The following is a 15,169-nucleotide window of genomic DNA, read 5'->3' as shown; positions in this document are numbered from 1 at the left end:
AGCCTTGAGAATATGGAGAACCTAAATAATGTGTCTGAATTCATCCTCCTGGGGCTTACTCAGGATCAAGAGTTACAGAGAGCTTGTTTTGGTCTGTTTTTGATCTTCTATGTGGCAATTCTGCTGGGGAATCTACTGATCATTGTCACAAACAAGAGCAGTCACCACCTGACTTCTCCCATGTATTTCTTTCTCAGTTACCTTTCCTTCATAGATATCTGTTACTCCTCTGTCACTGCTCCTAGACTGATAGCTGACTTCCTGGTTAAAAAGAAAACCATCTCTTTTGTTGGTTGCATAGCACAGCTCTTTGGGGTTCACTTTTTCGGCTGTACTGAAAGTTTTCTTCTCACACTGATGGCATACGACCGATACATTGCGATCTCCAAGCCTCTCCATTATACCATTATTATGAACAAGAGTGTCTGCAGTTGGATGGTGATACTTTCATGGCTGGGTGGGTTTGTACATTCAATGGTACAGACGCTCCTCACTACACAGCTACCCTTCTGTGGTCCTAATGAAATTGACCACTATTTTTGTGATGTTCACCCTTTATTAAAATTAGCCTGCACTGATACCTACATTATTGGACTTCTTGTCATTGCCAACAGTGGCATGATTTCCCTCAGTTCTTTTCTTGTGCTGACTATTTCTTACATTGTTATCCTATTCACATTGAGGACCCGTTCTTCCGAAGGACGTCTCAAGGCTCTTTCAACCTGTGCTTCCCACATCACGGTTGTGATTCTGTTTTTTGGCCCCTGCATCTTCCTTTACATGAGGCCTTCAACCACGTTTTCAGAGGACAAAAGTGTGGCTGTTTTCTATACTATTATCACTCCTATGCTCAATCCGTTAATTTACACCTTGAGAAATGAAGAGGTAAAAAATGCCATGAGGAAATTACGGAGCAAAAGAGTAGTTTGGGGTAGGAAATTAAAAGTGGATTTAAAAATATAACCTTGGTATAATCACATGTCATATTAATGGTGGAGAAAAGTGGATTAGCATTAGTACTGGACCTGTTGGAAGGGGGAGTTTTCCATCTTTAGCAAAGTTTCAACAAAAATGAATCATGTCCGCTTGAAATAATGAGCATATAAGTGGAGCTTCTAATTCAAGATGCCTTACATTTTGATATTATGTATAAATAATTTTTTCCCCCTAAGGTTCATGGCTAGGGACCGAAGATTTAACCTTTCGTCCTGACATACAGTGAAAACAGTAACTATTACATTATGAGATGTAATATTTAGTCAAAAATAATTGTTGCTATAGGCTTGTGACGCTGGGTCAATGCAGAGGGAAAATGTCCCACTTACTTTTGAAAATCTTATTTATGTGGTTATCTGTGTTTCAGGAAGGCTAATTTATTCTTCCTCCTGCTGCAATAGTTCTATTCTGATGATTCAAGGAGCACTAGTTTTGTGTGTTAACTACCCAAGAGGTACTAAGAAGCTTTATAAGTTTGATCTCTGTATAGTCACATTTGAATGCAATTGCAGTTTAGAATCACTTGCATCTGATGAAATCCATGCAGGAAATTAATTTTAAAAATAGACAGCTTGCCTGCCTTTAAATGAGATTTGTTCGGTGGCCACTATGTCTGTGGACTGTGTTCTCAAGCTGCAGGAGGAATACTAAGAATGGCCACATTTGCTGTTCTAGTTTCCTGATATTCTCACTTTGCAAAAATAAAGGAAAAGAGGTGCCCATGTTTGGGTAAGTTGGAGAATTTCTAAAACTTTTTTTTTAAAAGATAGTTTCGTTATGTTAATTTAGAGATGAGATAATGGCAGGCAATATTTTTTTTCCTCTCCACAATTTTAAATATACAGTGTCAGCAAGTCTCTCTGTCACCATGAGTATCCGCAAGGGTAGGCAAATGCTAAAATGTGTGTGACTATGTGCTTCATAAAATATCAAGATGCAAGAGCATAACTGTGGCATTTACGTTATGACATCATTGCCTGTATGGTCTTATTTTGATGTCATTGGGCTTTGTTATTGATGCTGCTGCCGATCACCCACGCTGTTCTTTGGGGTTTTTTTTGTTCCTCCTGCCCTTTCAGGGTAATTTAATACAGAAACAAGAACACAGCCAGGAGGAACTCAGAAAAATCGTGTAGTAAATGAAGAGGCTTATTGATTGTTGATGTTGTTTGTCAAAGCTTGTCTTAACTTGTCAAAAGAAAAACTGAGAGTCACCTACCTTTTGGCGGTGGGGTAAAAGATCAAATGTTGAGGGAAGGCAACTGAAGCCACTGTCAGTAATAGGACACTAGGAGGAACAGTGTGGTTCCTGGACAGATGAAGACCTATAGCAGTGAGCTAGACCAGAGGCATGAAGGGACAGCCCAGAGGAAGTGACCAAGGAATTGGGAGTCATGGAGAAAAAATGGTCTGCACTGGTATTCTTGTGAAGATGTAATCTCTTCAACAAAGCATCTGATGTAAATCCAATCTTTGCTCAATGTGTGCAAATAAAGCCAGGGCAGAGAACTTTGCCAGCGGGAGAGGTTTGGAGGAGAATGCCAGTGAATTTTAGCCTGCACATTTCCAGTCAGCTTTCTTTCTGTTTATTCCATCAGCACTGTAACTTCCCAACATAATTTGAGCTCTCTTCTGTGTTGTATTGTTAATAATAAAATCAATTTTGAATTTATTAAATTGCCTTGAGTGTTTTATCTTGCCTTTCCTCTAAGAAGATCATGGTTTTGTATATTGGATCTTTCAGGTAGGCAGGAAGAGATGATGTTGTCTTCAGTTCGCTTCTAGGCTGCTGGGAATTTGCCTTCCCACTGAGAGTTCCTGTTCTGCATCAAACATAATGTTTTTCCTGCTGGTGCAAGCAGGACACTCCGTTACACCTCCATTGCAGATGGCTGGTCTGTACGTTGATGGTAACCCCCAGACCCTGCTTCCTGCCTTTGACCTCCATTTCATGATGAGCTGATGGCCTGCTTCCCATGAAATGCTGGGCAGAAAAAGATTCCTGGAAAAAAAACAACTCCATCTCCAGATAGGTTACACATGGGTGTCAAGCAACTTTAGCATGCAGTGCAGAAAAATTCAACCCTTTAACTGTGAAGTCTGAGAGTGTTCCTTATCTACTGCTAACACTCTCATTTACCCATGAAACCTCTATTGACAACTTCCTCAATAGGCAAAGTTCACTGTGTTCTGAACAATGTTTATGCAGAATATTTTTTTATTTATTCATAAATCAAATTTATATCGCCGCCCAATTCCCCCACAAGGAGGGGCTCTGGGCGGTTCACAACCACACAGTTAAAACCAATAAAAACATAAATAGTACAGCATAAAATACAATGATTAAATATGATAAAATCCAAGCGATGGTGGTATTGTTGCAGCCTGGGACCAGATAATATTGGTGAGGTAGGACTAGGGAACCAGCCATCCCCAAAACTGACCATTCCCACCCCCACTGCGTGCATAATAACAAAACCAGGTCTTCAGTTTTTTCTGAAGTCTAGGAGGGAGGGGGCCAACCTCACTTCTGGGGGAAGGGTGTTCCAAAGGGCAGGGGCTCCTGCAGAGAAGGCTATACGTAGCCATTGGAAGGACTGGCCTTCAGACAAATCTTGCTCTTGGATGATCACAGAGCAGAGCCAAAAGAGGTCAAGTCCCTTGACATCCAAGGAGAAGTGCAATACATCTTTGAACACAGGACAAATCTCCAGATCAGCCCAAACTGGAAAGTAGAGAAAGAAATTCAAGTCCAGAGTGGCAGACACGTCAGGGAAGTAGCTAATGATCTCCTCCCCTCCTTTTTGTGGGGATCTTTTCTTTCCTTATGTTTGTGCTCTGTGCCGTCAAGTTCTTTCCATCCCCAAAGGGTGAAACATGGAGATGAAATAAGATAGCATAAACCCTTAATTAACATAGGAGCAAAAGAGCCCACCAACCTTTATTAAATAACTTAAAATGGGTTTTACAACAGATCCACTTATTTTTCTATATCTCATCAATGCTAGCCAGGCACAGCCCTATAATTATTCTTTACACTGTCTCTGTTGCTGGAGGAGGTATTGCAAGGCTTGGATTCTGCCTCCCTCAGAGCTCTTGGCGTGCCCACATGTCACCACTGCTACGCGAGCTGCGTTGGCTGCCAGTTGGCTTCTGGATGCAATTCAAGATGCTGGTTATTACCTATAAAGCCCTGTATGGTATATGGCCTGGATATCTGAAAGTCCGCTTGTCTCCACTTGTTTCTGCCTGCCTAGTACATTCAAGCATAATGGGTGCATTCCAGTTCCCCACCATTAAACATTGTCATTTTGTGGGACCAAGGAAGCACGCTTTCATTGTTGTGGCCCTGACCCCCTGGGACAGCTTCCCCCCCAAGATACGGACGGTGCCCTCTCTCCAAGGGTTCTGGAAAGGTTTGAAAACCTGGCTTTGGTCCTAGGCCTGGGGCTGATGGTTATTATTTCTTTAAGGCCCCTGTTTTCTTTTGTTGATTTTGTTGTTTATTCGATCATTTTAGTTTGGGCTGTCTATCTGCTTTAATGTTAGCTGTTTTCAGGTATTTTTTTCTTCTAATTTTGTATGCTGCCCAAAGTCCACTGGAGTTGGGTGGCAAATACATTTAAATAAGTGAATAAGTGAATAAATGAATAAATGAATAAATAATCTCGGTTCCCTGAGTCTCATTGGCTCTAGTCCCACCCCACTTGGCTCTCTGGCCAAATGTAGCTTTTAAGGGCAATCTTTCCACTTTGGGTTCATTATGATTGCCTGAACAAGTGGCACATTTTGGCAGATACGTCAAAACAAAGGCTTGTGAAAATGTTATCACTCTGCTCTACATCACTTTCCTACTAATATCTTGTTAATATTTTCCAGTCCAAATTTTACTTCTTTTTACTCCCAGAAATATCATATACTTTTATTTGGGTTAGAGGCAATCTCTCTCATTCTCCCTTTCACTCTCCCGCCCTCTCTCTCTCTCTCTCTCTTTCCTGGCTGCTAGTTCACCAGAGCTGAGCAGCACACCTCCCACACTAGAAAGCAGTATTGGCCACAAAAGAGTGGCAGGTTCATCTACCCAGCACGCAAGGTCCAGTCAACACACCGAGTCGGGGAATCCTTTATTCTCTTTATTGAAGTGCTTCAGCAAAAAGGGCCCCATCTCTCCAAGGAGAGGAACCTCAAGAAAAGTTTTACATCAATCTTTATAGTTTTCAAAAATAGGGAAGTAGGCATGGGGAAAACATGATTGGTTACATTGTTGCACAGATGCACTTGATTCCATGTTACATATTAACATCCCATAATAAGCTTAGCATGTTCTATGTTCTCTAAGATTTTTACCTGAGGGGTATGCATTTTACTATGTTAATTAGCTTTAGGCTACATTAGGGTCGGAGGTGATGAGGTGGTCTCATAACAAGTTCCCTCAAGGTTTCTGAATACCTCAAAACCAGTCCTCTTCCTCTTTTCAAAATTCACCTTCTCCACTTGCTATCAGACATCTGGTGCATACACAACATCCTCTTGAAACTCAACTACAAGCGTTTTATAGTGTGCTCTAGTAAATAAGCATTGAACAATATTCTACCATGTGGCCCTTAGCAGCTTACTGTTATGACGGCTGTTAGGGTAGCTCAGAAGAAGTCACATATTGAATAATGAGCTCTGAACTGATGCAGAAGTCATCTAGCCCAGCATGGTAGGTTACAGTTCACAGTCTTCAGTGACTTACAGTCACTTTAAGGAAAGCCCTGTTTGTCAAGAGAAACTCCCGTGACACGTGTGGTTCACTAAAGAGGTTTACTCAAGTGTAACGCAACAGTTACCAACAAAGCCAGGACTGGCTCGGCACATTTCATGTTACAATTTATAGCTCTCCTCTTTCTGCATTTAGCCCCTTCGACAAGTTGCATGTTGCGGCTTGTCGGTGCCCCAATAATCCCCCTTAATGGTCCAGATGGCAGGTTCAGCCAGTATCCCATTGTCCCTTGATTGCCTGCCGCTCCGGCGTGGGCTTGTTTCCTCGGGGTTCTTTCAGCTGCGCACAAAACCGGGGTTTTCTCGATTGCGCAGGATCGCCTTTCTGCAGCTTTGCCCTTTGTCTCAGCGCACGCCGCTCATCAGAGTGGATACAAAACATCCACTCTGTGGTTTTCTTGTTAAGTGGGCACAGGTGGCTTATTAATCAGCCACGGCTCTCACTTCTTCTTTTTCCCCGGCTTGCGAGGGGGCGGTAGAATTGGCTCAGCGCGGCTGGCCGGGTTTCCTAGCAGTGCCGTGCCGGCTGAACCTGACATACCGCCCCCCTGAAAACAGACCCCCCCTACTTTGGCTTCCTGGGGTGCTGGTCATAAAAGTCCTGCACTAACTTTGGTGCTTTCATGTGGGCTCTGCTTACCCATACACTGTGGGACTTTGGGAAATGCTTCCACTTCACCAGCAGTTGGATCTGTCCTTTATGTCTACTTGCATCCAATATCTGCTTTACTTCGAAGTGCTGCTCCCCGCCGATCATGATGGGCGCCGGGGGCGGCTCTGCCTTGTGCCAGCTGTTGCACAGTTGGTGCGGCTTCAGTAAGCTGCAGTGAAATACTGGGTGAATCTTCCCGAGGGCTTTGGGGAGTGTTAACCTGACAGTCACTGGGTTGATTATTTCCACGATGGAGAATGGTCCCACGAACCTCGGGCTGAGCTTCCTCGATGCTTGGTGCATTTTTAAGTTCTTCGTTGATAGCTACACTTGGTCCCCCACCTTCCACTGCCATGCGGGGAGCCTCTTGCAGTCGGCGTGCTTTTTATAGTCCGCTTTAGCTCCTTGCAGCGCCACGTGTGCGGCTTGCCTCGTGGCATCTATCTGGGTGAACCAAGTGTTCAGGGAGTCTATGCGGGACGCCGGTTGGGGCAATTCCAGCATGGGGACAAAGTCTCGCCTGGTTGCCACCTTGAACGGGGAGAAGCTGGTGCTTTTGTGGACGGCGATGTTGTAGGCTAATTCCGCGAATGGTAGTAGCTCCACCCAGTCGTCCTGCTGGTGCCCCACGTAGCACCACAGGTATTGTTCTAGCCCTCTGTTAAGGCACTCTGAGGCTCTGTCTGTCTGTGGATGCGCTGCGGAGGAGAGGGCTTGCTGTGTTCCCACCTGTCTCAGGAACTCCCGCCAAAATCGCGCGATAAAGTTCCCACCTCAATCGCTGATGATCCGTTGGGGTGTGCCATGCAGGCGGTAGATGTGCTGCATGAACAGCCACGACAGCCTCTCCACCGTGGGGACTTGCCGGCAAGCCACAAAGTGTGCTTGCTTGGAGAACAAGTCAGTTACAACCCAAATGGCTGTCTTGCCCTTGCTCTCCAGTAGCTCCACGATGAAATCCATGGCAATTTCCTGCCATGGGCCATCGGGGTTCATCACTGGCTGGAGTAGTCCCTGGGGCTTGCCCTTGCTTCCTTTAGCCATCGCGCAAACCGAGCAGCCCCTGTGTATGCTTCCACGTCCTTCTGGAGCATTGGCCACCAGAACTGCCGCCGGATCAAGTGAAGCATCTTCACGAAGCCGTAGTGCCCCGCGCTCTGGCTGTCCTGGGCTCTCTCCATTACCCCCTGACGGCATTCTTCGGGCACGTACACATTCCCCTCATGCCACCACAAGTCCCCCTGACTCTTTAGTGCATCCCGGTTCTCTTTGCAAGGTGTCTCGCTCCGCCGCTTCCGAAAAACCCCGCTTTAGCTCAGGCTCCGCGTCCCTTACCTCTTTCTTGGTTTGACTCTGGGTAACAGCTTTCGCAGCCAGCCTGCTGGTGGGGACGATGGAGTCCACGATCTCCTCTTGCAGGCTGGTGTGCTGGGGCATACGGGATAGCCCGTCTGCCAGAAAGTTCCTCTTCCCGGGAATATGTTTGAGGATAAAGTCAAACCTCCCAAAGTACTGGGACCAGCACGCCTGTTTTGGAGATAGTTTCCGCGGGGTTTTTAGGGCTTTGAGGTTCTTGTGGTCCGTCCACACCTTGAACGGCTGGGCTGCTCCCTCCAGCAAACGCCTCCAAGTGACTAGGGCCCATTTGACTGCAAACGCCTCTTTCTCCGACACCATCCACCTTCTTTCCATCTCTGTGAATTTGCAGGAGGCGTAGGCGCATGGGTGGAGGGGCCCCTCCGGGCCAGGTTGCAACAGGACCGCCCCCGTTGCCACGTCCGATGCATCCACTTGGATGACGAATTGCCGGTCTGGGTCAGGGTGGCGCAGGATCGGCTCTGCTGTGAACCGTCGTTTCAAGTCCCCAAATGCCTCCTGGCATTCCGCGGTCCACGTGAGCGGTATGCTAGGTTTAGGGGGTTTTCTGCTGCCGCGTGTTTTTAGTAGGTCCATTAGCGGGAGAGTGACCTGGGTGAAGTTCGGGATGAACTGCCTGTAGAAGTTTGCAAACCCCAAGAAGCTTTGGAGCTGCCTCCGGGTCCACGGTGCTTCCCAGCCCAGGACATCCCTCACCTTCGCCGGATACATTTCGATCCCTCAGCTAGATATACGGTAGCCAAGGTAGTCCAGCTGCTCCCGGTGAAACTCACACTTAGAGAGTTTTGCGTACAGTTGCGCCTTCAACAGTCTCTGAAGCACCGTGTGCACCAGTTTTATGTGCTTCGTCAGAGACTTGGTGTATATCAGTATGTCATCCAGGTAGACCAGGACGCCCGGTAGAGTAGGTCATGCAGTAGTACCTCATTTATTTTTTTTATTTTTATTTTTTTTTGTCTGCGCTCAGTCATTGCTGACCCTGCAGTGACTGCTTGGACGAGTCCTTGCAGTTTTCAAGGCAATTGTTTCGGAAGTGGTTTGCCAGAGCCTCCTTCCTAGGGCAGAGCCCAGCTGGCGAGCGCAGGAGGCGGGGTTTCCGTTGCTTCGCGCCCTTTTTCGGGCGTGCGCGGTTTTTCGCGCTTACCAGCAACTGCTCCCAACTCCTTTTTGCAAGGCGCCGCCAGCATTTTTCCTCCCACCGGAGTGAGAGTACCCATTTGTCTACTCACGTGAGTTTTCGACCTGTTGGGTTGACAGGAACCGGGGAGGAAACAGGAGCTCACCCTGTTTAACGCGAAGGCTGGACTCGAACCGCTGAAGCGTAGACCATTTCTGGCCAGCAACTTTCAGCGTCATTAAGCCGCTGCGCCACCGCATCCCCACCTCATTTATTAGCTGCATGAATACCCCTGGGGCCCCTTTTAACCCGAACGGCATCATGTGGAATTGGAAACTTCCAAGCGGGGAATTAAATGCTGTTTTCCACTCGTCCCCTGTGCGGATCCTGACCCTGAAATATGCCTCGCGCAAGTCCAGTTTGGTAAACACCCTCCCCTTAGACAGGTGTGATAGCAAGTCTTTCATCAAGGGGAGGAGGTAGTTGTATTCGGTGCTGATTGCATTCAGGCCCTGGTAGTCCACACACATCCGGAGCGAGCCATCTTTCTTCTCATGGAATAGTACTGGGGCTGCTAATGGTGACTTCGTGGGTTGGATAAAACCCCGTGCAAGGTTTTTGTCTATGAACTCCCGAAGGGTGTCGATCTCTTTCATTGATAGGGAGTACATTTTCAGTTTGGGCAGCTTTGCCCCTGGCTCAAGTTCAATGGCACAGTCACTGGGTCTGTGGGGTGGGAGTTGATCGGATTCCTCCTCCCCGAACGCTGCCGCCAAGTCCCAGTACTGCTGCAGGATGCTCCCTGCCGCCACGGCTCTCCCTGGCCCTGGCTCGCGTGCTGCTGTGTCCCCACTGGCCGTCGTCACTGGCACACTCCTCGGCACTGCCGCTGCCCCTCTGGGTTCTGGGCCCGCCGTTGCTGCTGCCTGGACCCCCATCCAGGTCTGCTCCTCCTCCATCTCCGGGTACTCCGGCCTCTCCATCTGCACTGTCGTGGCTGCGCCTCCTCTCGACGCCACCTGCTGGTGTCCCCTGCGTTCGCGCTTCCCCGGCTCTCCATCACCGAACCTTAGTGCTTCTGACACCCAGTCAATGCGCCGGTTCCGCCATCGCAGCCACGCCAGGCCGAGCACCACCGCGTAGTCGGCAATTGGGACCACCACGAACTTCAGCTCTTCTTGGTGATCATTGATCATCATTTGGACCGGTTCGGTATAGTACTGAGCTGGCCCCCCCCGTGAGTGAGTCATCCAGCTGGCTGAAGGCAATGGGCTCCCTGAGGTGCTGCACTTGTAGTCTGAGCCCTGAGACTAGTGCTGGGTGCATCAGGCAATGCATACACCCAGAGTCCAGCAGCGCCTGCAGTTGCGCTTCAGCCCCAGATCTTACCCCGTGGACGTGTACCCTCACCCATGGGAGGGCAGTCCTCATCCGCTATCAGATCCACACATCTTGGCTCCTCTGCCCGCATTGGAATGCCATTCAGTGCGAGCGCGCCTTGTTTCTCACCGGCTCCGACTCCTCCCTGGAGGACATCATCTCGGGAGTTGACCATCCAGCGCTGCCGCGCTCTGCTGCCACCACCACGATGCCCTTCCACAGCCGATCGCCCGCTCGCTTCCCGGTTGTCCGCACTGGCTTGGCCTCTGAATGCGGGGGGGGGGCTGTCTTGCTCCATCAGGCACTGCACCACCCAGTGGCCTTGCCCCCCTGCACCGGAAACAGAGGATTGGGTTTTTCGCTGCCTCTCGCCCCCCGTGGGCTGCTGCCGGCTGCTCTGTCCCTCCTCTGCGGCTTTCTCCTGTGGCCCATCTCTCGTCAGCTCCCGTTTCCTTGAGCTCTGCTGGATCTGCCGCCACACTGACTTCACCATCCCGGCCAGCCAGATCCAGTCCTTCACAGTGGTTGGGTTGTTCCAACCCAGTGCCCGTTCGATGATCTCCAGGTTGAGGCCCCTCTTAAAATAGGTTACTCTCAGGGACTCTGGCCAGTCCATGAGCTTCTCCGCCAGCCACCGGAATTCCAGCGCGTATTTGGCCACTGACTTTTCTCGCTGCCTGAATTGCAGGATGTCGTCCCCAGCCTGCCTGGCGCTTAAGGTATCTTTGAACCGGTCCCAGAGCCCCTGCATGAACTCTGGGAACCTCCTCAGTTCCGCCGCATCGGCATCGTATAGTCAGACTACCCAACTGGCCACTTGAACCTCTAGTAGTTCTGCCCCGTAGGTGATCCTCTCCTCGTCACCTGCAAACAGGTGACTGCTCCGCTTCATAAAGTTGTGGACATGAGGCAAGAAGTGAGGTAGCTGCTCAGGATCCCCCGAGAATTTCCCGGTGATGCCCTGGAGCCTCAGTGTGCCCACTGCCCGTCGATCCACGGTCCAAGGGGCTGGTACCAGAGCTGGCTGGGGTGCCGAGCTGCTGCCCCCATCGCTCGCCCCTTCTTCCGTCATCGAGGAACCAGCCCCCACCAGTAGGGCCTGTAACATTGCCTGGATGGCATCAAGGTGCTGATCAACCTTTGCCTCCAGCAGGGTGAGTCTCTCCTCCAACTCGCGGGTCCGTGACCCCGAGCCCCGGCTCGTCATGACTCCCGACTCATTGGACCCCTGGTTTACACCGAATGACCATCGTTCCTTGGGGATTCTCTCGGTTATGGCCGCGACCCCTTCGCTCCAAGTTGGCTCCATCATCACCTCCTCGGTCCCGGCTCCTCGTGGCCCTGTTGGCTAGCAGATTCCCTGTCGCTGGCCATCACCTGCACTTGAAAAAGAAATAAGCGCTCCTCGGCATGTACCAGGTAGCGTTAGTTGGTGAGTCCTGGCTTTATGTAAGGAATGCCCCGTTCGTCGAGAGAAACTCCCGTGCCACGTGTGGTTCACAAAAGAGGTTTACTCAAGTGTGACGCAACAGTTACAAACAAAGCCAGGACTGGCTTGGCACATTTCGTGTTACAATTTATAGCTCTCCCCTTCCCGCGTTTCGCCCCATCGTCAAGTTGCACGTTGCGGCTTGTTGGTGCCCCAATAATTCCCCTTAATGGTCCAGATGGCAGGTTCAGCAAGTATCCCATTGTCCCTTGATTGCCTGCCCCTCTGGCGTGGGCTTGTTTCCTCAGGGTCCTTTCAGCTGCGTGCAAAACTGGGGTTTTCTCGATCGTGCAGTGATCGCCTTTCTGCATCTTGCAGCTTTGCCCTTTGTCTCAGCACGCGCCGCTCATCAGAGTGGATACAAACATCCACTCTGCGGTTTTCTTGTTTTTTTTTTTAAAGTTTTTTATTTTTTACAGCAAACACAAACATACATAAACGAACAAGAACATAAAAAACATAAAAACCATCTTCCATCTTAAACCGTATGTCAGCCAGTTACCAATCATTTGTGCCATCCTTTCATAGTCTTCACTCACCATTTATATAGATTCTCATGTTATCTATCCAACATATATTTGTATATTTATCAGTTATCAATTATTAATCATTTGTGACTAGTCTATCTATAACACCAGCTTTCATTATAAGATTTGTATCATTTTTGTCCATTGATTATATATATATATATATAGTAATTTATATCAGTTTATCGAGTTTCTATTATATAATTTCCTAATCTATTACATTACTGTATCTTTTCGTCCAACCATTGATAAAACAAATCCCATATCATATAAAATTGTTTGTCTTCTTGCTCTCTAATTTCAAATGTCAATTTACTCATCTCAGCACATTCCATAATTTTCTTAATAACTTCCTCCTGCATAGGTACTTTTTCATTCTTCCAATTCTTAGCAAATACAATTCTAGCCGCTGTCAAAACATTTACAATCAGATATTTCAATTCTTTACTGTATGTTTCCGGTATAATTCCCAGTAAAAATGTCTCTGGTTTAAAGTCTATATGTTGTTTTGTCATTTTTTCCAACCATGTGTGGATTTTAATCCAATATCTTTTGGCTTCTGAACATGTCCACCACATATGGTAATATGAGCCAGGTATCTGATGACACTTCCAACATTTATCGGACTTGTTCTTACACATTCTCGCGATCCTCGCTGGGGGTAAATGCCATCTGTAAAACATCTTATACAAGTTTTCTTTATATGCAGTTGACATTGTCATTTTATAGTTTTGAGACCATAGTTTTTGCCACTTCTCTAAATCAATTCCATATCCAAAATTTTTCCCCCATGCAATCATTGTTTCTTTGACCTGTTCTTCCTCCATTTTAAATTCTAGTAAATGTCCATAAAGTTTTTTAATCACCTTTTCATCAGTACCCATCAAAACTTTATCTAGAACAGTCAGCTCATCATAAATGCCTTCTGCTTTAAAATCTTTATCAAATCTAGATTCTATTTGCAAATATGAAAACCAATTCATTTTTATACCTTGTTCTTCCAACGCTTGCATAGTTTTAAGTTCACCCTTTTCATTCAATATCTCAATATATCTAACTGTTTGTTCCTTTTTATATGTTATTGGATAAGAGAAGGCTTCAGTAGTGGATATCCATCATGGAACTTTTAAATAATATTGTCTTCTTGTCTTCTCCCAGTTTAAAAACAATGCCTCTCGAATATAATGCCTTCTAAAATAGCCCTGTGTTTTCATTCCCTTATACCATAGGAAAGCATGCCAGCCCAACAACAGGTCATGTCCCTCTAACGTCAATAATCTATTATTTCTTAAAGTTATCCAATCCTTTACCCACATCAAATTTGTCGCCTGGTAATATAATTCCCAGTTAGGCAAGGGAAACCCACCTTTTACTCTTGCGTCTTGTAGTAGTTTAAGCTTTATTCTTGCTTTTTTACCCTGCCAAATGTATTTCAATACAATTTTATTTAAATCATCAAAGAACTCTTTCCCTAGACGAATAGGAATTGTCTGGAATAAATATAATATCCTAGGCAATATATTCATCTTAATGGTGGATATTCTCCCAATCATTGATAATTGTAGGTTCTCCCATTTTGTCAGATCTGTTGCGATCTGTCGTTTGAGTTTAACATAATTATCCTCCTTCAATGTACTACATCTTGGTGTAATATATATCCCTAGGTATTTAACCCTGTTTGTGACCTGTATTTCTAGGACTTCTTCCAGTTCTTTCTTTCTCCTTGCTAACATATTCTTTGTTAATATCTTTGTTTTATCTTTATTTATTTTTAAACCTGCTACTTTTCAATATTCTTCTATGTTTTCAATTAATTTGGATGCTGTTTCCAATGGAACCTCTAGTATAAATACTAGGTCATCCGCAAAAGCTTGCAATTTGTACTCTTCCTTTTTGATTTTCATTCCTTTTATTTCTTTCTCTTCTCTTATATTCCTATTCAACACTTCTAATGTTAAAACAAACAACAGGGGTGATAGTGGACAGCCTTGTCTCGTCCCTTTTGTTATGTTTATCTGTTCTGTTAAATCTCCGTTTATCATGACCTTTGCAGTCTGCTTATGGTATATTGTTTCAATGGCTTGAGTAAAATTTTTGCCAGGCGGTTTTCTTGTTAAGTGGGTGCAGGTGGCCCATTAATCAGCCGTGGCTCTCACTTCTTCTTTTTCCCCGGCTTGCGAGCGGGCGGTAGAATTGGCTCAGCGCAGCTGGCTGGGTTTCCTAGCAGTGCCGCACTGGCTGAACCTGACACTCACAACATGGCTGCCATTCCTCAGAGGCCAGATGCCTACTTCCTATTGCAGTGGGAAGTAAGCGTGAAGAATCATTGGGTTGAATCCAGCTGCCTTTGGACTTTAAATATAGGAATGCTTTGTTGAGTTTAAGAGCCACTTTGATGTAGTGGTTGAAGGCACCAGGCTAAAAACCAGGAGATGGGGAGTTTTGCCCTTGGCAAAAAGTTAGCTGGGTGACTTTGAGCCCGTCCGTTTCTCTCAGGCCTAGAAAAAAGGCAATGGCAAACCACTTCTGAATATCTTGCCAAGAAAACTGCATGGATTATCCAGGGAATTGCCAGAAGTCAAGACTGACTCAATGCTAAATAAATAAATGAATAAATAAATGAATAATAGACTTTGTCTTTTGTCACCCCCCTTCCAGCTATGGAAATGTGTTTGGCGCTCACCCTCCTAGTATTTTAGCAAATTTGTAAATTTTAGTTGAATTGTGTTTTGATTTTAATGATAATTTTACATTTATCTTAATTTTAATTATACAGTTTTTATTGTTATGTCTGTATTTTTAATTACTGTAAGATACATTGAGGGTTGGATAGATTGAAAGACAGGATATCCAATACAAAAATACAG

The 15,169-nt window shown here is 46.3% G+C and overlaps 1 protein-coding gene across 1 annotated transcript; it reads left to right on the top strand.

The window, feature by feature from the left end:
* On the top strand, positions 1-963 carry LOC148215036 (olfactory receptor 4S2-like). The gene has a single exon (XM_088145159.1). It carries the CDS (start codon positions 13-15, stop codon positions 961-963), a length of 951 nt encoding a protein of 316 aa, XP_088001285.1. The 5' UTR covers positions 1-12.
* Positions 964-15,169: the final 14,206 nt, after the last annotated feature.

Source organism: Python bivittatus, unplaced genomic scaffold (genome assembly GCF_059951505.1).
Source record: "Python bivittatus isolate LINGU-HERP-01145 unplaced genomic scaffold, Pbiv_v1 ctg000480_np1212, whole genome shotgun sequence".
NCBI classification, from domain to species: domain Eukaryota; kingdom Metazoa; phylum Chordata; class Lepidosauria; order Squamata; family Pythonidae; genus Python; species Python bivittatus.
The sequence above is the reverse complement of the archived record's forward strand: the minus strand, read 5'-3'. Positions and strand labels throughout refer to the sequence as shown.

Bases quoted from the DNA above. Each gene is read 5' to 3' on its own strand.
- LOC148215036 (XM_088145159.1), top strand. From the start codon at position 13: ATGGAGAACCTAAATAATGTGTCTGAATTCATCCTCCTGGGGCTTACT.